The 23,855-nt window shown below is 36.7% G+C and overlaps 1 protein-coding gene across 2 annotated transcripts in view; it reads right to left on the reverse strand.

Annotated features, from left to right (window-relative positions):
- Positions 1 to 2,832: 2,832 nt before the first annotated feature.
- MTPN (myotrophin) overlaps positions 2,833 to 23,855 on the reverse strand; it is a 35,966-nt gene continuing 14,943 nt past the window's right edge. Inside the window, exons 1-4 of one of the 2 annotated variants that reach the window (XM_030478823.1) lie at positions 16,780 to 17,489; positions 16,296 to 16,409; positions 15,036 to 15,119; positions 2,833 to 6,150 (exon numbers count right to left, since the gene is read on the reverse strand). In XM_030478823.1, coding sequence (XP_030334683.1) covers positions 6,064 to 6,150; positions 15,036 to 15,119; positions 16,296 to 16,409; positions 16,780 to 16,905 — 411 coding nt within the window. In that variant the 5' untranslated portion in view covers positions 16,906 to 17,489 and the 3' untranslated portion in view covers positions 2,833 to 6,063. Of the gene's footprint in view, positions 6,151 to 15,035; positions 15,120 to 16,295; positions 16,410 to 16,779; positions 17,490 to 23,855 lie in introns of those variants that run through there. The other variant, XM_030478824.1, reaches the window with a different exon arrangement.

The raw sequence follows: 23,855 nt of genomic DNA on the forward strand, positions 1-23,855 counted from the left end.
GAAAAGCATTTTGTCTCCAACGGAAATTATGAAGAAATTATATCAAAATAGAAAGTGGTCCATGAAAAACTACTCAGTCACTAGAGGATCTTATTTTTACATCCTTCACTTGCCTGCATTCTTTGTTGGTGCAAAATTCTAGAATACTACACAGCCTACTCCAGCTCTTCCCTGGCTTCTAGATCTGTCTTTTTACTCTTCTGCATTACAGCTGGTCTTTTAAATCCTGATATTGACTATAACATCTTATTTAATTAATTAAGAATGTCTGTTGCAGAGTCACCCTGCTATTAAAATATCTAACCTTCGAGGGGTGCATTTAGACAGGTATATTTTGAATTATGTTGTATCACAACTAACAAGAAAATTTGAGTCACGAGGCCAACTATATTGTAAAAAGCAGGACCACACACATGATATCTTCTATTTCTGCCAGAAGTATGATGTTCTGTAGTTCAGTATGTAAACTAAATACCTTGCAGGTTTAAGGAAATTACCTTGTTCCAAAGGTTGAAACAAAATAGTCATTTACGTTCTTCCTACCAACATGTAGCATTGAGAGAAGCACTCAAAAGGGCATCAAGAACTCACAATAACAGTTGTGTTACATCCATGATATTTCAGGCTAGCACAAAGAATCTGTGGCACCAGACAGGACTGTAATATTTCAAGTGCAGAACAAGCCTGTAGTAGCAAGGAGATAGGATGGAAGACAACTTTCATTTACTGAATTTCTTCAGTCTTTTGTCCTGTGATTTTAATTCATCCTTTCCTGTTATAGATGATGATAGGCAGTCTTAGATGGAGTATTTTCTAGTAGCATCTACAAACAAGTTCTCTGCCTACTTTCTAGGCACCTACTAAAAAGAGAAAGCTGTGTGTTCAGGAAGGCCAGATAAAGACGAGAGTATGGGAGCACGTGCCACAGGTCAGCTCCAGCATGTGGAGAACAAATGCAGTTCACAGAATGTGATCTTTAGAAACCACTCAGGGAGATCTTGACATTATAGCACATTTCACTCTCTGCACTTCTCTCAATTTCACCTCTGACAGTAAAAAAACCCCTTAAATACCAACCTCTGAGCTTTGCAAATTGGAAACAAGGGAATTTCCGTCCCCCGCCTCAATCTCTTCCCCCAAGGCAACCACCTGCCAAGGAAGTGCCAATTTCCTTTTTTCTTTGAACAGAAAAGAAAGAATGACCAATATATATTCAGCTGTTTATCATGAGAACACAGCCTTAGAAGCACCTCCTTATTAAGTATACAGGTTATGAAGCTTTATTGCTGTAGGCTGGGTCGTCTTCTTTCAAGTTATTGCTTAATATGGCTTTGTAAATATTTAAGTTTATAACTATCTTCAGAAATGTCATTAATTTATAAGCTTGGGGCTTGTTCTTAAATTTTAAGCCTCTGAAACTAGAAATTAGTGTGCTTCCCATCTGTTTCACCCCTCTCTTTACATAAGCTCTTCTATGCTTTTGAGAAGGTTATTGACACTGACTGTAAAACATATAAAAAACCTTTAAGCTGTGTCAGTTCCCGAGAAATAGCTCACAGGCTAAGTGCACAAAAAAGGAAGGAAAGAAATTAAGTTTTCCTGTTGAGAAGTGAAATCCAGAGAGGTTTGTGCATAGACACAAAACAAAATTATAGCTTTTGTATTGATCCAAGTTCTAACAATATCTCATCCAATGCCTCAAAAACTTAACCATTTCTTCCATATTCTATTTATGCCTACTGTTCAGGATTTTTCTACATATAGATACTCGTATCAGATGTAGGACTAGCTTTTCATAGCAGTTTGTATAGTTGGGAAGTATCCTTCAGCACAACTATTCTTATATAATAGGTAAGAACACAGACACAGTGAAAGACATCTGCATTCTGAACCTTAGCTATTATTTCCTCCTACAGAAAAGCTGTGCATAAAACAAAAAAAAAACCCACACACAAAAAAAAAAAAGGGCAAAAAACCCCCAGTAATATGAACACAGGAATGAAGCACACACATCAGGTGCTACCAGCTGTCAAAACTATTTGAACGGCTTTGGTCTTTATGATAAGCATGTCCTTCTCTCCAGTATTTCACTGAAAGGTTGTGCAGAAGTCCCCGTATTCAGTTTAACACAGAGGAACAAACAAATCAAGCTTATTTTTAAATATTTTTCCATATTTATAGTTTTCCCACTTTTACACAACGCCTTCCTGTACTTTTGCTTTAAAAGTGTGTATTTAAAAATAAATAATATAGAATCATAGAATAGTTAAGGTTGGAAAGGATGTATCAAACAATTCAAGCAATTGGATCTAAATCTATACTGACAAGCAAAGTTACAAAGGGAAGTTCTGAAAAAGTCACCGTAGAGATGCAACAAGAATAATAATTACACATTTTTATGCTATTTTACTTATACTTCAACTGTGCTTTCTGTAAATAACCATTTAAATTTCTTTGACAAAGTAAAGGAGAAAATAAATTACTTTAGTCTTCACAGATAATGGGAGGAACATCCCTTTATCTACAGACTGTCTTTTAGAATTTAACATGAATAAGAGAACTTCAACATTATGCATTATCATTTAAGCAGGAAATGCAGACTACGAGCCCACAGAATAAATCAAAACCTCTTTTAAATGGATGCAATTTAAAAACAACTATAAATTTCATTCTCAAAGTGGCTTCCATTCCACATTTAAGTCTTATAAGTACTAGAATATTTTAATCAATATAACATGTAAGCTGGAGCTTAAATGCCTTCCAAGCAAATAAACAGTTGTAGCCAGAGACTAATGAACACAAGAGCAGAAAGGGAAATAAAACTCTACATTCTCATATCGCACAATTCAAGTTTATTCCATTCATTCTTGCAACACAAACTGAAAAATACAGTATCATTTAGCATTCTGATGCCTATGAACCACGATAATGATGAACCCAACTGTGTCAAAACAGTTAACAATGGTGAAAAGAGGAAGTTGAATATCAAAATGCACAGAGTACTAATCTTCTTCTGTCACTGCGTAGAAAGATGATTGTTTATCCATTTACAAAATATAATTAAGACAAGTTCATTTTGAAATTTTGCATGCAACACTGCAATTGCTTGACCTAGGACACTCCTTTCTTACCAGCCTCTTCTACAAATAATTCAATGAATATTCAAGGATAAAGTTTCATTTAACTATCATACTCCTTTTCCCATTTGCTCCCCCTTAAGAAGAAGGAGCAGAGGGTACAAAAATCCAAAATATACTTAATGTTATAACTTATTCAGCACAAATTTCAAAAGGAAAAGGTTCAAGAACAGAGTGGATTTCCATGTATATGCTATTCCAGTATGATAAAGTGTTTAAATTCTGTTTATAGAAGGTAAAATAATTTACAGTTTTGTATTTTCATCTAGTTAGGACCTACTCAAAGATAGAGGCAGCCACCCATTATTTTTTCCTCAGTATAGCTAGCAAGAAGGGAACAAATGAAAAAAGCCCAGTTTCTAGACAATTACAAAAGCACAAGCTTTTATTATTATTTTTAACCTTGGGCAAAATGATCGATTACCTGTTATGTAGTGCAAAATGCAAAAAAGTATTCTTCTGTATGAGCCAAACATTGAATACCATCTTTTAACTATATCGAAAGGCAGCTTGGGTATATATTACAGCCAAATTAACATTTGCCTCACTGAAGTTTGTTTGCATTCCCCCCCCGCCAAGTGAAGTAAGAAAAAATTAGGTGTCCACGTAACTGTAGAAAAAAAAAGGCAAAATTGCCTCAGTGAATCACCAGAAGAGTTAGTAGAAAGATGATGTTTCTTTACTATTAAATGCTCACTTAAATGAGAGTTGAAGGGAAGGGCAGGAAAGAATACAAAGAAAAAAAACTAAACCCCAAAACAAAACAAACAGGAAAAAAAAAAAAAGACCCTGACCCAAACAAAACCCCCCCAAAACTCTATGGCCAGACAACTTGACACTAATCAACACAAAAAACTTGAATAATCAAGTTTTCCACATAAAAACAGATTGCAGTTTTCTAGACTAGTATTTTAATAGCTAAGTATTTAATAGCCTAATATGGAGGCAAATTTATACCAAAGATGGTTACTTTCATAGCTGAATAAAGAGTTAAACCTATAGTCTGTGTTCACACTATTACAGTAACAAGACAATCCAGCACTGATCAGATATAAGATTAAAGAGTTCTCTTTAAATAGTCATTAAAAGCATTGTTCACCAAACATGCTTCTTCTTTTATCAGCAGCTCATCAATTGATTTATCACTGATTTCCAATCCTTCTGCTCTTCCTTGCCACCCATCTCCAAGAAGCAAAGAGTAATTGCACTGTACAATTTATGGCCAGAGTTGATTGTTTTCTCCATCTCTTTTCTTATGGGATGTGGACATGTAAATCAGTTTCTGCTCTCACTTTACAGTCAACACAAGGTTTTTTTTATAGCTGAGACATTCAATCATAATATGCAATATTATTCAAGTAAAACTAAGCCTCCATTAAATATGAGTGGTAGTCACCAGCCTACTTCTACATACCCTCTCAATTTCAACAGTGATATCAAAATAATATCAGCTACTTTAAGAATTCAGCACAAGACATTATATACATTTGTTTCTGTATTGTGTTATCAGAAAGTTTGAAATCTGTATTCCAAAAAAAGAGGAAGATGTATAGTTTGTGGTATACACTCTTCTGCTACAAAAACTGTTACGCAGTTTTGGGTGAATCAGCAGTGTAATGAAAATTTTCAAAATGAAAGCCAGAAGCTCAGGCACTCCTGAGGACCATAAAATGTGACGGGAATCCCTAGAACATCATTAAATACCTTCCCATGAATTATCAAGGCTGTCACAGTACTGTCATACTTACTGGTATAGTAAATCTTATCTAAAAGTCGATGGTTAATGTGGGTTGCACTGGAAACTTTTCAGCCCTATGCCTTAATGAAATTTAAGAGCTTCATTCAGCCAACAATGAAACATTGATTCAAAGATATGCACAATTAAAAGTTGGGTTTTTTCCTCCAGTAGTTAGAGCAGGTTAAGACTTCTACTTGAATATCTTCCTAACACCTGAACTTAGAAAGCTTAGGTGTATTTTAAGAGTTTACCAGAAGTATTTAGCAACAATATTCACCGGTTATGAATGTCTAAATAACAATAAAATTGTTCATTTTCCACTTTTGACTTGATTATCCATGTGTACCAAACAGCTTGTAGCTTTCACATGTGTCTTTAAATTTTATGCTGATGTGGTGAGTAAAGTAATTCCACCTTATAATCCTTTTGGAAATAACTACAGTCACATTTTGAACTCTCTCAAAACCAGTTGCTTAAAACATCTGTCCTGGACCAGAAAAAACATGGGAAAGAAAAACCTCAAATTCAATCATCCAAAAGTACTTTGGCAGATATCCTGGAGTGTAACACCACCATGCCTCAATTGATCTTTCCTGGTTTACTCAATAGGTCAGAAAAACATTAGTGTGACATCCAATTAGTTAATATAAAGAACAGCTCCAATAACTAGTATCAAAAGTCCTCAGAACTGCAACATAAACTTTAGGCAGAAGAATAATAAAGCTAACCACAGAGAGAAGAGAGAAAAGCAACCCAGCCACCTACATTACTACACTTCAGATTATAGCAGACACTAATAGCATGGGACTATTGTCTCTTTCACAATTAGTTTCAGGAACATAGCACAGTACTTCCATCTAAAGGAATCTTTCAACAAAAATCTTAGTACTAACTAGGAGGTTTACAAGCATAAAATTCAAGATCATGGTCTGTCTTCCTTCTTCCATTTTCACTAGAAATGGGAAGAGATTGTGCACTGAAAAGAAGTCCTAGATGGACACTGTTCATAACAGTTTTTAACCCTCTCCAAAGAGATTATCTTCAATACAAGCCCCCAACTAGTCTGATTCATAAAGAATTTCCCTCCCCCCAAAGTATTTAGCTGAAGAAGCTGGAAGATGCAAAAGAGTGACAGACAGGCAGCAGTGTGAGGCCACAGGAGAGACAGTTAAGATATCAGTCCATCCATCACTGAAGAAGAGTTTTGATTGCCTGGTTGTCAGTGGCTTCAAAGGCAGTTAGTCCATCTGGGCCTTTCACAGTCTTATCAGCACCCTGTAAAGACATTAAGAAGGATTGTCAATTCATAAAGCCAGGCTGTATTAGTATTAAGTGTGTCACAACAGCTACTTACCTTGGCTAATTATATTGATTACATACAGCTTTTTAGTTCAGTCCATTGTTTTCATTTAGAAACCAAGCAGACAAGATTTATGTACAAAACTATTCAGCACAGAGCTCATGTAACTCTCAAAATTTGTACTACAGAACTAGAAAAAAAAGTGATTGCCAAAAAGTCACTTGCTTGTGTCACACAGCAAGTTGCAAGATCAACAAGTTATCAATCTTGGATAGAAACAGAAGGATTTTTTGTTTGTTTCTAGCAACTACTCTTACGAAGAATTCAGTATTACGCACTGCTATGAAATCTATGGTGCAACAACTTTTTCACATGTTAAATTAGACAAGCAATGTCTGGAAGAGCTTACTTGCAAACAAAACATACTATTTTCCTTCTGTATCACAAGAGACTACCTCCTTGTAGGATTGTGCTTCTCCCCCATTTTGAAAAAACAAAAAACCAAAAAACCCACAAAACTAAACAAAACAAATCTAAGAAATTGGATCTGGTATTACTATGATTTGCTGCCAATAGTACTTCTCACAACATAGAATATTTCCCTCTTTGAAACCTCTACTCTCTTTGCTTATAAATATTCAGTCTTCCATTCTAAAAAGATGGTTTTACAGTGGCTTCTAAGGCAGCAGTGCCCATCTTGTGATTCACTGGCCAACCTGATCCTGCTGGAACTCTTAAATCTTCCTTGCAGCCCCTATAGACCCTTAGTGCAAGACATGAGCTGAACAGACTGTTTGGTGGCAGTCAGCTGTAGGGCAGGGAGATGGGTTTCTGCTATCGAGGAAAGAGCCTGAGAATATAAAGTTATCTTGAGAATTCAGGGAGGGATACTTATAATTGCAGTAACTCCTTCCAGGCAGCTCATTTTCTCTAGAACCTTTCAGCTAGCAGAATACAGACATACATTTTGTGCATGTGCAATGAATTCGCTCCAGTGACAGAAACAATATCATTTACCTCTCTCCTGTCACTGTGCAACACCTTTGACCCAAAGAGTATGCAGTATGCTGCAGTATCACTGTTCTGTTGGTTATGGACATAGGTGAATCTGTCTGTTCCAAATAGGTGACTAGTTATATCATTGCAGACATACACTTAAGCCGAAACCACTGCAACCCACTGCTTGTGAAACATTTGTTTTTCCTCTAAGCTCCCGTCCCCCCTTCTCCTGGAGAGATTTAACAGCTATATATATATATATAAAAACAGTTATAATCTTCGTAGTCCTGGAAGAAGAAAGGAAGCAATGAGAGTAGTAATGGCTTAATTTTGCAGGTGTTGATTATTTCTACTGCATAGATAGCACTCTCAGATTAGAATCCATGTGGAAATCAAAAAGGCTTCAAAGCTATTCTTTGATGTTAAGCTCAGGAAACCTGAAGGAATTTAGATTTGAAGAAAAATGGAACCATGCACTAAATGACCTGCCAGTATTCATCTTGAATCATAGTTTAAAGAACTTTAACTTACAAAACTCTCCACCACTGTATCAGCATTTAGGGTGTAAAAGATGTAACTGTTAACTGAAATAATTTTAAATTACATGAGAAGTGCTAATTTAGACAGAACTGCTTTCCACCCTCATGCACATTTGGACTTCAGAAAAGTTACAGACATGCAAGACTTGAGTTTCTGAAACAGCTTTTCTGAATGTAGGATAAGAGGTTCATGACTAACTAAAGGAAGACACTGTTTAATAAACTCAGTGTTAATAAATTAAGAGAACAGTGCCTTAGCTAGGCAGAAAGATTCCCGCCCGCATTGCATAAAACGAGAAGGAAATAAAAAAGTTCAGGTCAACAGGACCTTAATTTTCAGAAGTTCAATGCTGCCTGGGATCAAGCTGAATCAAGAGTTTATTAAAGTACAACGATTCCACAGTATTCTCTACTTCCCCAAAGTAAAAAGCTATTAACATTTAAAGTGTGTGTTATGTTCTTTTCTTATAATACGCTAATATATACAAACTTTCTTTGGCAGGGTAACAACAAACAAGAATGTTTTCCCTCTTAAGCCACTGGGCAAAGCACAAATGTTAAACATGTTCTGAAGGCTGCACAATAGCTATTGGGGTATAACTGTAGATCGGGGGTGTGGGGGGTGGAGTGGATAGAGGGGAGGAGGGAGCAATGCAGAGCTGTCACAAAGCCCTGTGAAACTGGAACTGGGGGGCACTTATTGAAGCTGGTAGAAGTCTGGTTGACACAGGAAGCAGAAAACTTCCAGAACAAGTTGCCAGATGAAGTTACAGAGGCAGATGGCAGCTTGTTCAAAACAGATGTGAATGAGCTCATGGACAACAAATCTATAAACATTTCTTAAAGAGGATAGATGTATGTACCTCTAAAATCCCCAATACAACAACTGCGAATGAAGGGAATATGTAAGCATAAGTGGTCATACTCACAACTCTGCCCCAATGGCATTCTTTCTGCCGCCGCCAGAGGAGAAAGGTGCTAAATTGCCTAACTCAACTGGGTATTTCTTATAACACGTTTTTTGTAGAAAGCAGAGATCAGATTGCATTAGATATTTTAGAAAAAGCAGACCTATTTCGAAAGCTGAACAAATGGATTTGTTCTATCTTTCACCACAAACCTCTTCCTCCATTAAAAGCATTCGAAATCAGTTGTCCATTGTAACATTATATTGTTTTTTCCTACGCTGCACCAAAACCAAGTATCTTTTTACATTACAAAATCAAATATAAGCTTCTTAAAGGAAAAAATTGAACAATTTGAATTTAATATATATTTCTGCTTTTCAAATAGGTATCTCTTAAGTCCACTATCCCTGAAAAGAATAAAACCAAACTGAAATACAGCAACTGATGTTGCTTCAGTCCAGCTCATTACTGTTCAGTACGTATCTGTTATTTTGTTTTGTAGAAGGCTGGCACATAACATGAGCAAAATAAAACTCTGGTATTTTAGAATACAATTCAGTTCTCTGACAAAAGCTATTAAAAGTTAATTTCCCCCCTAATAATAGAATATCTCCCAATATGTTACTTAGCATTAATAATAGTACTGAAAAGGCAGAAGAAAATTAACACACTTCTGCTTCATTCTGAGGTCAGAATATGCTGCAAACAACTTTACTGTTTAAAATTACAAAGACTATTTTAATCTGCCTCAAATTCCCAGAAAATTTTTTTAAGATTAATAAAAAGTACTATATAGCTAATATAACAGCAGGACAAGACCTACCTTTGAACTTTAAGCAGCAACTGATCTTTAGACCAAAGCTAATTACTTTCTTGTATTACAGTAAGTCAGAGCAAGACAACATTTGCAACTGAAACTCAGATGCTGATAAAGCAGTTTTAGGTCTCACTCTGCAAGCCTCCATAGGCCTACTCTTTGGGATGTCTACAGTAATTCCGCATATTTTCATAAACTTGAAAGATAAACTAAGAAATCCCAAAACTATTTCTACATTATATACTGTATAATTAAGGTTTGATAGTTTAAAAAGGAAGGATTATTTAAAAGGGGCAGTTTTGTAGGAACAGGCAAAATGAACTCTTCAGAAGATATGTTTTAAGGATACAGTATTTTGATCTCTAGCCTGACCAAAAAAAGTGTTTATTAGAAAAGCATGTCTCAGCTCTGACCTAAAGGGTTTGTGCTACTTCTGGTAGTTCTAACACATTAAGATTTCACTCATTCTGCTTTAGAAAATTCACCTATCCCTTGTTGAGGGCAGTAAAAACTATCTTCATCCACTGTCTGTTTCATTACTTAGACTCTTTCAATTTTTGAGAATATGATAATCTATTACCTACTAGTAATAGTATGTTAATTAAGCTTTTTGGAGGCTGATTTAGCATACATGTAGCAGCTGTTTGTTAACCTAAACATCAAAATCTTGTCCCCAAATGGAAGGTAAATTCTTTTCTAATGTACAGAAAAGTTTCAAGTACAGAACTTCGTATTTTTTAATTTTCCCCCACTTTTGTATGTTTTACGGTTTTATAACAAATTGGCAGTTTCAGACTAATATTGGAGCTTTAATCCCTAAAGGTCTGGAAGGAATGACACTACTTGAACATTTTAAACATGCCAACAAAAACTTTGGTTTTGATCTTTAAGTTTAAATTATCAATGTTTTAAGCCCATATTGGGCAGGCCTGCACTATCAGAGATGACCACAATTCTGATATGGTGAAAATCATTTAATGAATCCAATCTATCAAAATCATGACAATAATTGGTTATGGCTGATCAGTGTTATTTTTAGCATAACAGCGGTGCTTGAAATCAATCATTTGTATTCTCAACTTCTGAAGTTTTCAAACTGCATTTAAGTTTCTTCTAGTGCAATAAATCAAACTGAGCATTGCTGATTCCAAAACGAAAACATCTGAACAGCACATCAGGAAATCCTCAATGAAATGCTAACTTCAGAAGAAAGTGTGTATCTAAGGCCCTTTTGAGAAACTACCTTTGGAAGAACATAATATATACCCTTTAAGTTATGTTAGGTGTCTATCAGTAATTATGAGAACAAGGTCACATAACTATTTCACTTTGTTTTAAACAATTCAAATTGTTTTATTTATGAAAAATAACTATGCTGGTTATATCCGGCTGTATGTTTAAACTTGAATACCAATAAAAATGATGCTAATATGTAAAGCTACAGTTCAAAGTAAAACCTTATCCTTACTGTAAAACCATAATTCAAAGTGGTTTTTTGCTATGCTTCATGAATAGAAAAAACAGATAAAAACAAAATATTGGGGGTTAAAACTATGCAACCATTAAAATAGGTGAAAACTTGAGAAAAAAAACCCGTAAAACATTTGTCAACAACTTCAATACCAAACAAAGGACTTACCAAAAAGTAAAAGCAGCACTGTTTGCTTTCTGAAGCTGCAAAATTACTGCTGGAGTACTCATTTGCAACCACTAACGAACATTAAAATCACATTTAAAATACTTCCTGTAAAACCCACCAGGAAATTCCATCAAGTTATTCTTCTTCACAGTACTTAATCCACCATTCTTGATGAATGTACTTTCCAAAGTCAAACTAAAGACAGGTAATCCCATAACATTTAACAGAAGATCACACTTTAAATGCTTGCAGGGATTCTAAGATGAAACTTACAGCTAAATCACTTGGTTTATGAAGCTCTTAACACCCATCCAGAGACAGCAATTTGAAAAGCTGGAATAAGTGTTATAATCCTGTGTGTGTTAAAAAAAAAAACAAAAACAAAAACTCTTGCAGGTTTTTTTTTTATAGCAGTTTTCATATGTAGCCAAATGCTACAGGATCACCAAGTAGTTTATAAAATGTTAACTATGTCATAATTTGGAGCTATGGTTGACTCAAGAAAAGGTAATGCATTCTTAGGGGGACAGTGGGATAGAAGAGGCAGAAAATAAAATCTATGAAATCTAAACTTATCCAGAATTAGTACATTCCAGTTCCCTGAAGCTGCACAAGAAAGGTATAAAGATGCTTTAATCCTTATCTCAGCTACCTGCTGTCAAATGACAACAGCTGGTGTTTCTTTAGCTTATCAAAACTAATAAAAATCAAACCAGGTCTTCAAAATGATGATGACAAATAGGCTTGCAAAAAAAAATACTTTCTCCATAGTTCTTCAAGAATAAACATGAAGTATGGTAATGGAGAGAAAGAGACCACTTGTGCCTTTGCAACTAATAATGTAAGGCATGTGTGGGTATTAGGGACACTACAGGGCTAGCTAAAAGGACTTCAGCTTCATCGTTCCCATCTGTTCCATGTCTCTTATTCCCAAATTTCTTCTGCAATTCATCTATCCCTAAAAAACAGTGCTACAACAGAGGCAGCTGAACAAGCATTTACTATGTGGCAACAAGCAAACACCATCTGCCATTTACAAAGAACATGCCAGAGACTAGGTTGAGCAGTAAAACAGAGAAATTGGGTTCTACTGTACATCTATAAAAATGAATCAAACCCAGGAGACCACACTTTGGAACAGGCAGGTCACGCTGCAAAAGGACTGCAAAAACTCGCACGGAAGCAGCTGAAGTGAAACTGAAGATACTTCAGTTCTGTCTCTTGATTTGGCACCAATGTTTCTTCAATTCCATAAACCAACATAAGGAACTAAATCTGCAACAAAACTTTAATTTGGAGTCCTCAATTCAGAGGAAACTAACTACACAAATTAACTTGCAACAGGGACAAATGAACAGAGTTAATTGCCAGGCCTATTGCAAGGAAGCAGCAGTAGTAATATGCAGGTAAGAGTACTAAAAGGCTGATCAGAATCTCCTGTTCTGCAGGCAACTAACCTTTGTGTTGGCTTAGCTGTAACATGTAACTGCAGCCTGATGTTGGTAGACAGCACGCTCATCTCACACTGAAGGAACAGCATGGCAAGAAAGACTCCGTACAAGCACTCCCTCACTCGTGTGATTAAAACTGCTGCAGAACACCACAAATTAAATTTCTGAGGACAACTCAAGTATCTGCTGGGCAAATTTAAACATGACAGCACACTGGCTGTATGTTACAAGGCATCCAGTGGCAAAATTTGCTTAATTAGGTCACCCCCAACATCCACGGACTCTTCTCAATCCTGACAAGGCTGCCAACAAGGTTATTTTTCGTAAAGTCTTGCAAGATTCCTCACCCATTTCCAAATGCTGCCACACAAAAATCCATTTTAGGGAACCGAGTCTCCTTAGGACATTGAATGTTTTGTCTTGTCATAAGCTACAGCCTCAAAATCTGCTTTAACGCTGGAGTATTTCAAAATACCCAAGGAACGGTCCATTTACAGATCACATACCACACTTTTTCACTTTGTTTCTTTAGAAAGCAGCAAGTTAAATTCTATCTCCCTACTATAGTTACGAATGCCCAAAACAAAGCTATTCAAGTTTAGAGTTAAGAGTTAAGACTTTTTGGATTTTCAGAAACGAGCTTATTTATATAATTTTATTTACATTCAAGTCCCTGACAGCCACAAGATTTAGACATAACGTATGCAACCCAACAACTCTCCCTGCAACAGTAATTTTACTCAGAAGCTGACCAAACCTAGCCACAGGTAATGCTTCCATAATGGTGGTGATGATACAACTTGACAATGTACAGTTCTATTCAGATACCTGAACACCAGCACAATGGAAAGTTGCACCAGAGGAGGTTTAGATTAGGTATTAGGAAAAATTTCTTCATTGAAAGGGTGGCCAAGGACTTGAACAGGCTGCCTGAGATACTGGTTGAGTCACCTTTCCCAGAGGTATTTACCAGATGTGTAGATGTGGCGCTTAGGGACATGATTTAGTGATGGACTTGGCAGTGTTAGGTTAACGGCTGGGTTTGATAACCTTATGAGTCTTTCCTAAATGATTCTACAGTTCTGTCAGTTCATCTGTATACAGACTGCCAGTGGTTCCCAGATAAACCACCAGCCTTCACTATTCCAAAATGTCATTTGTATTTTAGACACAGTGTCACCACAGAATTCAACTTCCACGTGTGATAAGCATTAGCTAAGAACTTCAAAATAGTCCTTTCTGAGTAATAACAAGAGTAACAAAGTGTGCTTTATCATAGGAAACCCCTGTTGAAAGTTAGTTGAAATTCCATGAAACAAATTGCTGCCATTCAAATCGTACCAAGTATAGAGATCAATACATTCTTACAAGCTGTGTGAAAAATAGCTGGTTCAGGAAGGATGTTAACACCCTTGCTGACAGAGACTAAAATTAATACACAACCTTTACTAGTTGCCAGACAACTTATGCATGAAGTTTTGAGGCATCTTATTTATTATTTGAGCAACTTCCTTAGAATGCAAAACACTTCAAAACAAAAAAGGGAAGAAATACAACATGGGATAAAGGATACCTTTTTTGTGACATGTATATAATGATCCTAAATGAAGGATCAGTCCTCATGACAAATTTAAGCAATTTGGGTGTACCACTTGAATTCTAAATTAACAGTCACAGCATTTCTTCACAGGGAGGCATAACTAACATAAGACAGCATCAGAGAAGTGAAGAAGAGTTAAATTCATGCAGCATTAAGGCAGTTAAGTAAAACTTTAGCTTGGAAGTGCCATGTGAAAGCATTACACAGCATGAAATCCTTTGGCCAAATGATTTAAGTGGATTCATATACTGAAAATACACTGTTAACCTCCTCTTTTCAAAGTGTGATATAACAAGAACAAGCACATATGGAGACAAAACACTGCTTGAATTAACTGGATCTCCTTTGTAATACGAATCAAAGGTAGAACAGAAACAGACCAAGCTTATTCTCCCCAGGACAAAATTTACAAGCTCCATAACACAGAAAGCTTGTCTTCCTACTTTTACTTCCCTTCGCTCTGCCAGCCCAGATGGGTTTTCAGTCATCTGGCAAAAGCAGAGGAAAACCACACCTCTGAGCAGCATCACATTGGAGATTCCATCACATGAAACACTTAAGCAGCTGCCAAAACTAAATCCCACTCCTCCCTGTCTGCTGAAGGAATGCATTTTTTTTTTTGCCTGGTTTGCTGTTAATTGCTCTCTAGCTGGAGCTTACAATACTCAATTGTCACTATTACTTTTTCGACACTGCAGAAGTGCTGGAACTTTCTCCTTCAACTATTTTCTCCATAATCAGAGTACCCTCTCTGGTTTAGCAACATAAACAGCATTTGTTTGATGTTCTGAACTTATCTGAAGCATCATAATCTTATTAAAAAAAAAAACAAATAAAAAAAAAAAAAACAAAGAATCACAGCAACATACTCTGTTAATGGATAACTTATTCTAAACATTTGTCTCACCTTTGACAGAAGCAATTTCACACAGGAAACATGGCCCTCATAGACTGCAGATAGGAGTGGTGTGATATTGTGTTTGTCTGGAGCCTGTAAATTGACATAGTTATTTGAAGCACAATTTCACACAGCATTAAAAGGTTTCACTTAAATCCTTACCTTCACTCTACTGTTGACAAAACAAAATTAAGAAGAATATTATCCAGAAATGCATTCCCTCTGAATTTTTTACTCTCCTTTTAAAAAGAAAAGTCATTGTTTAAAAAACAGGTAACAGCAAGATATTTCTTCCATAACACTTTTAAGGTATCCCAAAGTTTGCCTATTTTTTTAGGCCAATGACAGATGCTGCAGGGTCTCAGCTGACAAATTTTTCCCAATTTAAAACCACTACTCCTAATTCCCCCATTTCCCAGCCAGCCTTACTTCAGAAACCAGTTTTGGCTGAAATGTTGTTTAAGCTGTCTTCTCCTCTCCAATCTATAGTCCTGGAAAGAATAAGAAATGGAGCAACTGAAATGTTCGTATTTTCCCCTCCATTTTTACCTCCTCTCCCATTAAAGGAACTCATAAGGAAGCAACAGTCTTTCCAGACACCAAGGAAAAAATCCAAGCCATTTGTTGTTAAGGACCAAAGTTAAGATACCCTCCTATACATTAACTTTCAGAGAATTATTACAAACCACAGTGTTTGGGGTGTACGGTTAAAACATTTAGAAACTTCACTTCATGGAGAACTTCACTGTTTTGAAGTGCCAATACAGCCTAGCCAGCTCTTTTCATGCCAAAAGGCTGTGCATTCCAAGCTACAGTAAAATGACTAAGTTTGCACAAGTAAGAATGTCTCAAAAGAGAGAAGCACACCAATTTAAACAGAGCTGATCCTGCAATGGCCAAGGATGCATTGTACTGTCTTCTGAAGTCACTTCCAATAAATCTAATACGTATTTCAGGCAAAATTTATTTAATGTGACCTATTTATTTTTCTAACAATGGTCAAATTAAATTTGAACTTTTTATAACTACAAACAACTTCTCCTAGTGTGTCCAAAAAGAATAAAAACATTTAATAAATATAATCTTAAGCTTCTAACCTGCAGGAAACCGCCTCTCAAATATTTTTAAATACAGCAAATTGCTTAGTTGGATCCAAGTCTTTCAGTAACCATTTAAGCACTTACACCAATCCCTTGGTGAGGGGGAGGGAGAGGCAGGGGAAGGAAGACCCTAACACTCCAACATCTGTTTGCAAATTGATGTACGTACATTAATATCAGCTCCTTTCAATAGCAGAAACTCCAGAATCTCAAGCTGTCCGCAGTCTGCTGCATAGTGAAGAGGCTTCCTCCCACCTTCAAGTGTCCGGTTGACATCTTCACCCTTCAATGTAAACATAATCTAATAAGCAAAATTTCAGAGCTAACACACCAAGACCAACTTGAAAAAACCCAACACTTTCAAATATGCTGAAGAATGTCCCATCCAAATATTTAAGTCATTGCCCAAAAAAACCAAAAATTAAGTTGCTCAATTTCCTTCCCCCCATCTATACATTTAAGACTGTAATACAACCTTGGTCCGTCCTGCCACACTGCATCCCAAGTGTAGGAAGTATCCAAGTGCACTAGGTAACTTATGATTAAAGAAAAATTAAAACACCATTAGAGCCTATAAAAAATGCTCACATTGGATCGTTTTGCTTTTTCTTCACCCCAGCTAGGATTCTAGTTACCTGGCTAAGTTACTTTACCTGCTTCTGTACATATTGATGTTTTGCATACTGAAAAACCACATGCATAGAAAAGGCAGCATCACAACTACTGGCAAGTAAGTACAGACCATCCATAACTTCAAACCCAATTATGAAACTGGTCATTCTGTTTTATAAATAGCACCTGCCAATTCTACATGACACAAAAAGTCTGAAGACAGTCAAACAAATCAGGACACAGGAAGCTGTATTCTAATGCCACTCATACTAGTAGATTGAGCCATACCTTAAGGCATAAACAAAATTTAATTTAGTGAGTGCTTAAGCAGCTTTGTTTCTTCACCTTGGGTTGTGCAACTAGGATAAACTGATTTGCTGCACTTCAGTAATGACAAGAAGTTACTGGAAACCAAACACTGACAACCTATGTGGTAACTTCTTGTTTGTATGTGCAAGTAACATTAGTATTTTAGAGAGTGGCTAAATTTAGCATCATACATCAAGCCCTGCATCTCCACAGAAAAACAAGAACTTCAGTTGCAGCACTAACTCGTACTTCTCTACAGAGCCCCTACCATTTCCCTACTCCTACCCCAAATCTCTAGGAAGAGCACAGAATATAAGGTTTGACATGAATCTTTCAGACACTACCTCCCTTCTAAGAATGGAAGAGAAGACTGTCAGAAGGAAATCCTATTCTACATTTGATATTTTATATTACCAGCCAACTAACAAGATGACTCCAGATTTCTCCCAATAGGAGAATAGGCTATTCAATTCTTCTCATAGAATTGAATAGCCTATTCGATTCTATAGGCTATTCAATTCTTCTCATAATATACCGTGCTGAAAGTCAAAGCAATGCAACAGTGTTTAACTGTAGTTGTTAAACTGAAACACTGTACATTCTATGGTTTGAGGTCAGAACTTCACACTATCGAAGGTTCTGGCTTCAAAACAGCATGAAGTAGGAGCAAGTAGCACAATTAAAAGAAACCTCTGCCACTACTGTTAGTGACCCTGAAACACAGCTATGGCTTCTGACATATGCTGGATGTTGGGGAAAAAAAATACCCCTTTTATTTTATCTATGTTTTATTTTTATCTATGATTTGCAAAACAGTAACAAATTATACTTCCAAACAAAGTCTACCACAGCTGTAGCTATGTGGATTATCAACACTGTACAACAGTTCAGAATGTAAAATTCCAGTGTGACTAACTGAAGGTCTAATTCTTTGTTTAGTAGTAAAGTTGTTGCAGACAGCCTTGTGATGTAACTTCTCTTGCTGAATTTCAATATAAAAAGTTGGTGGGAATATGTTAACAACTGTGTCCCAATAAAAAAAAAAAAAAAAAATCATCCAGATCACAGTACACTAACAGCACACCAACAGCCACATTGTTGAAAAGCACAGAAGGAAGCAGCATATACTTAGCTCATCCAGAAAGTTAAGCTCTACCCATATGCTTATTTGCATCTTGTCACTTCCCATTAATTTTAACACAGATGGCATTCAAACAGCACATGATGTTTGGAGATACATTAAGGATTGGGATGCATATGCTTAGTAAGCCAACCCTGTAGAAGCCATGCAATCACTACCCCAAAACAGGCTCTAAAAACTCTGATGCATGCTAAGACATGGTAAATAAGGGGGTAAAGGAAAAGGACAAGCAAGCTAACCCCTGGTACAGCACCCTGTAAAGCTACAAAGTTCACATTCAGAAAGAAATTTAGAATCATCATATCTTAAGTCTAGGACAGTCCAGCAAAGCTCCCCTTCCTTAAGCTGATCCCCTTCTTCTCTCCTAAACAGGTTGTGGAATAAATTCCTGCTGGACAATAAACCTTCGGAAGGAGAAAACACCCCCCAAGCACCAAGTTTTCTAAGTTTCCCTTAAAGATGGTGAAAGCCTGTTTATAGGCGAGTACCTAGCAAAAACTGCAAACAAAGATGTCCCAAGTGCAGATTACATGGATTTGAATACTAGCACTGAGAAAACGTGCCCGTAGCATTCAAAGTCAAATCTAAGAGTATCTTAGTCCAAATTAACAGAACCAAGATATCCTTTAAGTTACAAAAATAAAGCAAGTACCCCTTGGTTCTGCAATAAACGAAGTCAAATACCCAGTTCTTTCATGGGTGTGAAAAAGCCACTGTAAAACAGACCACTGAATGTTCTACAACTTCATTTGGCCTTTCCTATGCCAAATCCAAGACATATAAAGTAGGAAGGGAGATAAATCAATCAATTTCATGTACAGGCATCAAAGCCGGCTTTGAACATTTCCAGGGCCAGGCTGGATGGGGCTTTGAGCAACCTGGTCTAATGGAAGGTGTCCCTGCCCATGGCAGGGGGGTTAGAACTAGATGATCTTTAAGGCCCCTTCCAACCCAAAGCATTTCATGATTCTATGAATATAATTTATAAATAAATATACAGATATGGGTGGTGCATGCTCAGTGGGTTTGGGTTTTTTTGTTTTTTGGTGGTTTTTTTTTTTTTTTTTGGTTGGTTGGGGTTTTTTTGTTTTGTTTTGTTTTTTTTAACTGATGGAGTGATCAAAAAGGTTTAGAGACCACTTGTCTATAGCTCTATCGGTACCTATGGAAACAATAAATGAATTCTTTTTCAGAGGGAGTTTCATTCTGGAAGACTAAACAGTTTCAGTGGAAATTTTATAGCTGAAATAAAAATAACCCTAAACCTTACCCCTACACACAAATTAATGAGATTAAAGACCAACTGTTATAAAACTCATTAGAATATCCTTACAGTTCCTCTTTGGAAAGAGAAAGTGTCTTTAGACATGAAAAATATTGACTTTGTATCTTTAATTGAAATTCTACTAAAAGTTTCAATCTTTGTCTACACCAGCTGCTACTTATGTGCTTAAGTAAGTCTCCAAGATACAAGTTCCATATAAAATCACCTACAAAATGGGAAAGTCAGAAAACTGCTTGGACCCTCATAATCCAAACTGGCAGTACACTGGTACCAAAGACAGTAGCTACTACAGCTGCAACAATAAGCCTTTCACTTTGCTAGACATGATGTGAAATACATCTAATATCCTAGGTAAGGTTGTCAAAGATTATCTAAACAAGCTGCTGTTCTCCTTTAAGCATAGGATGTACAATCCTATGGGTGTTGATTTTTGTCTTCGCTGGATGAGCACTCCAAGTTGGATTCTCTTGCTCTTCCACAGTATTCTGTTCAGCTAAGCCAAGGAGAGATGTTGACTTAGACAGTTAGGTACCCAGTTTTGACAGACTGGCCAGCCATGACAGACCGCATTTTGTATAGGAAATGCATCTTCTCTATAAGGGGACATCTGAAAAGTGATTGACTATGCACTAGAGAATTCAAGAGTACACATTACCAAAGAAATTATATTTTGTAGTTATAGCAACAAGCACCAAATGCCGGTTCATACAATAAGAGAAAATCTAAGCCTAAGGTCAAGATTTGAGTCCCCTCTCAAATAAACAAAGGGGCATCTAAAGTCCTGTAACAGGCTGAGCCAGGAAACAGCACTGGAAGATTCAAAGAAAAGAGAGTTATCTCTATGTAAAGTTTTCTGAAATTACTGTGGTTCTGAATCATATCAGCCAAAGACATCATACTGAATGTTATGAACTTGGATATCAGCAATCTCACCAGGTGATGATTCTTCATACTGACATCCAAGACAGCAAAGCAACCAATATTTTGGTAGGCCGAAGCTAAGACTGTACCAGATTGCTGCTAAAGACCATACTCAGCTCAGGCATATGGTCAAAACCCACATGAACTGCCAAAGAGTACGATTTTTCCTTTACAGCTGCAGAAACACAAAATCTTACATATATTAGGCAAAAAAAAGTGACAGAACAATTCTCCCAGGAAGCTTGATGGGACTTTTGCCATCTTCTGGTGTCTAACAGAGCAGCAACAAGTTCAGTAGTTATGAGGATACATGGAGACATAATTTAGCCAGAATCAAAAAACCATATTAACTTCAAAATAAAATATACCCTTAGCCAAAGGCTACGCCTCTCCTGAAAGATTATTTAGTTTCACTTTCCAGAGTGGACCTACCAATTCAGTACAATTCAATTCAATCCCACTGTGTGAATGTTTATGCAAAGCCTCAGAACATAGTTTGTCCTTGTAAAAGGAAAGACATGATCACCTCATTAATGACCTTCCAGAATACATTGAGTTTACTTAGTCAGACATTTAAGGCTAAGCCTGGCATAAACCTCACCAGTAATGTTTTTCTTTGCAGATCAAAGACCTAGGGCACCAGCTATGTAATAACATTAAAATCCAGTTCAACACACAAAACATCAGAAACAGCAGTTAGCAGGTATCTGCTTTAATCCCCTCTATCAAAATCTGTTTATAGGTAAAGAAAAGCCTCCCTCTAAACCTCCAATTACTAAACAAGACAGCATGAAAGATTTTTATAGCACGTTGATGTTATGTCCTACTTAGAAATGTCACATACATGGATAACAGCAGAATATTCAATTAGAAGGACTTTAAGTATCAGCTTCAGTTGAAAGCTGGCTACCAAATTTTCACTGAAGGACAGTGAAAACACTTTCAGAATTTTCTCTGCCTGTTAAATAATTAATAGTAGGGTTCATTGTAGCAACATCTGAAAGCAACTATCACCCACTTTCTGTAATGGAGCAATTCAATCCATAAAAACAGCTGTTCTAATTTCTTCAGTGAGTACTGTCAAAATTAGTTACTCTTGAACTTAATTCTACTACCCTCTATCTCGCACATTTTCCTTGCTCTACCTTTTCTTGCTAATCTACCTACACAAAACCCCTAGTGGTATCGCATGTCCAATTTAAGTCCACTAAAGGTTTGGATTTTTTAGTTCCACCCCTGCACACCCCAGGAAAGCACGTACATTCTTCTTGGAAACCCACCCCCAATTCCACTTACCATGCTCCCCCTCTTTGTATGTAAGCTCAGAGAGGAGTTCCCTAACAGCCAAACTGCCCTCCTGTCGCAATAGCTGGAGGTCCCAGAGTAATCTGAAATATTCTGCACCTTAACAGCTGCCTTGAATAAATCTGCCCAATTTAATTTCTTGTTCTTTTGCGGACCTAGTTAAAAGAATGAATGATTTCACTGACTTTGTCCCTAATGAACATTACAACATCAGCTCTTTGAAAATGTTGAATGAACATAGTCATAAGTTTAGTCCTAAATTACAAGCTCATTATTTTCCAGGCAGATTATTTAACCACACCAAACTGATCCTGTCCTTGAACAGTCCTTTCCTTTTCTGTAGACTTTATTACACAGACTGTAGTCCATGCCTCCTTTGGTCAAGCTTTACCTGCTAACTCACCCCTTCCCCAGTTCCTGCCAGTTTCAAAAGCGTTTAGCCAAATGAGCTAAACTAAACTCATTTAGTGTCACTCTACTATCTCTACAGCACACTCTGTGTGCTTCAATCACAGGCTTATTTTACAGTGGCACACCAACTGAAATCAAATCTGAGCCAGGTATCCATTCACTCAGGCATTGTGGTTTGCCAGTAGTGTTGCTCTAGAACATTACTGACACGTGACTAATGTCACAGCTTACCTATCAGTTTAGCACCCATTTTCTCCTGTGTAGCAGTTACAGTAGGGCTCCTAGCCCCAGTTTGATCCTTTGCACCCCTGCATTAGAATTAGTGGCTGAATGATGAATCCAATGTGGGAACTAGTAAGCCAGAGAATTAAATTGATCATTTTCTTCTTTCCAGTTGAATCTGTCCTTTCATCTTATTCACCACTTGGCACCTGATCACACCAGAAATAAGTAGCTGGGATTTACACTGCAGTTCTACCACAGGAATAGAAACTGAAAATTGTGACCTCATTAAATCCTATTGCATAGGTTAACTGTATTAGTAGAGCAGCGTCTGTAATACTGGTGGCATTAAAATGCTCTTTCAGATCTAGAAACTACTCCATATCCCATATGTACTTATCCTGTCATGCAGAAATAACTTAATTTCCCCATTTTTTGCAATCCTTTCATTCCAGTTTTAATGAACACCACCAGATCCCATGCAGCCAGATGTATTAAAGAGCAGGGAAGCATCCTGCGGGGTACTGGGTAATTTCTGTCTCTATTATTCTGGAAAAAGATGAATTCACTGTACACTTTGTTGCATTACTTCCATCTCTTCGCATACAAAGGATGTCTATTCTTACAGAGTATTAGGTAACTGACATTTTAAATATAGCAGTAACTTCATTGCTGTTGTCAGAGTGTGAAGGAGGAAGAGTGAAAAAATCCTCTTTCTATAAAAAAAAGTTAAATCCTATGCATGAGATATTCCAAATATCTTACTGCATACTGAGGATACTACTTCCAAATTCCTCATATTTTACTATCTTCCCTACAGGCCTTTATTCATACTGGTTGTATTTGTTTTTAAAAATTCAACAAAAGAGATTAAATGAGATAGCTCATCACAGGTATTTCCAACCAATCTCATTGTACATATCTATAGCAAAAGATGTGAAGAATTCAGTTCTTGGAAAGCAAGAGCATCTCAGGCTTCAAGCATTTATATTCCTCAGGTGTAGGAACAACAGGCAAATATGTGCAGATGAAAGAGAAAAGTAAAATTTGGGTATTGTACCTTATTGTTTCATTGTCACATCACAGTGCATGGCCTTTGCATCAGATGGATCACGTGTAATATTCCTTTACACAATATTCTTCACTTTAAAGTGCATGGTTGAACAACAACAAAAAAAGTCCTCCTGGGATTTTATGCCAGAATAAACATTTGGAAACAGGTGAAATTCAGTGTAGCATCTGCTTTCTATGTTCATCTCCATAATATGTCTTAAAAAAAAAAAAAAAAAAAAATTCCTAGTAGATAGCTAGGTGTGCTTTGATATACCCAATAGCAATGATGGAGGTGTAACTGAAATGTAAAATCTTTTTTACATTGTGGCATACCAAATCCAAGCCTCACCCTCTCATTGAAAATACCATGCTCAGGTGTCCCAATTTAATTTTAACTTTGTAATTTATGCTGTTGTATACAATCCAAAGACATATTTTGCCATGATGAAAACTACATTGGTATCCACCAA

Source organism: Strigops habroptila, chromosome 3 (genome assembly GCF_004027225.2).
Source record: "Strigops habroptila isolate Jane chromosome 3, bStrHab1.2.pri, whole genome shotgun sequence".
NCBI classification, from domain to species: domain Eukaryota; kingdom Metazoa; phylum Chordata; class Aves; order Psittaciformes; family Psittacidae; genus Strigops; species Strigops habroptila.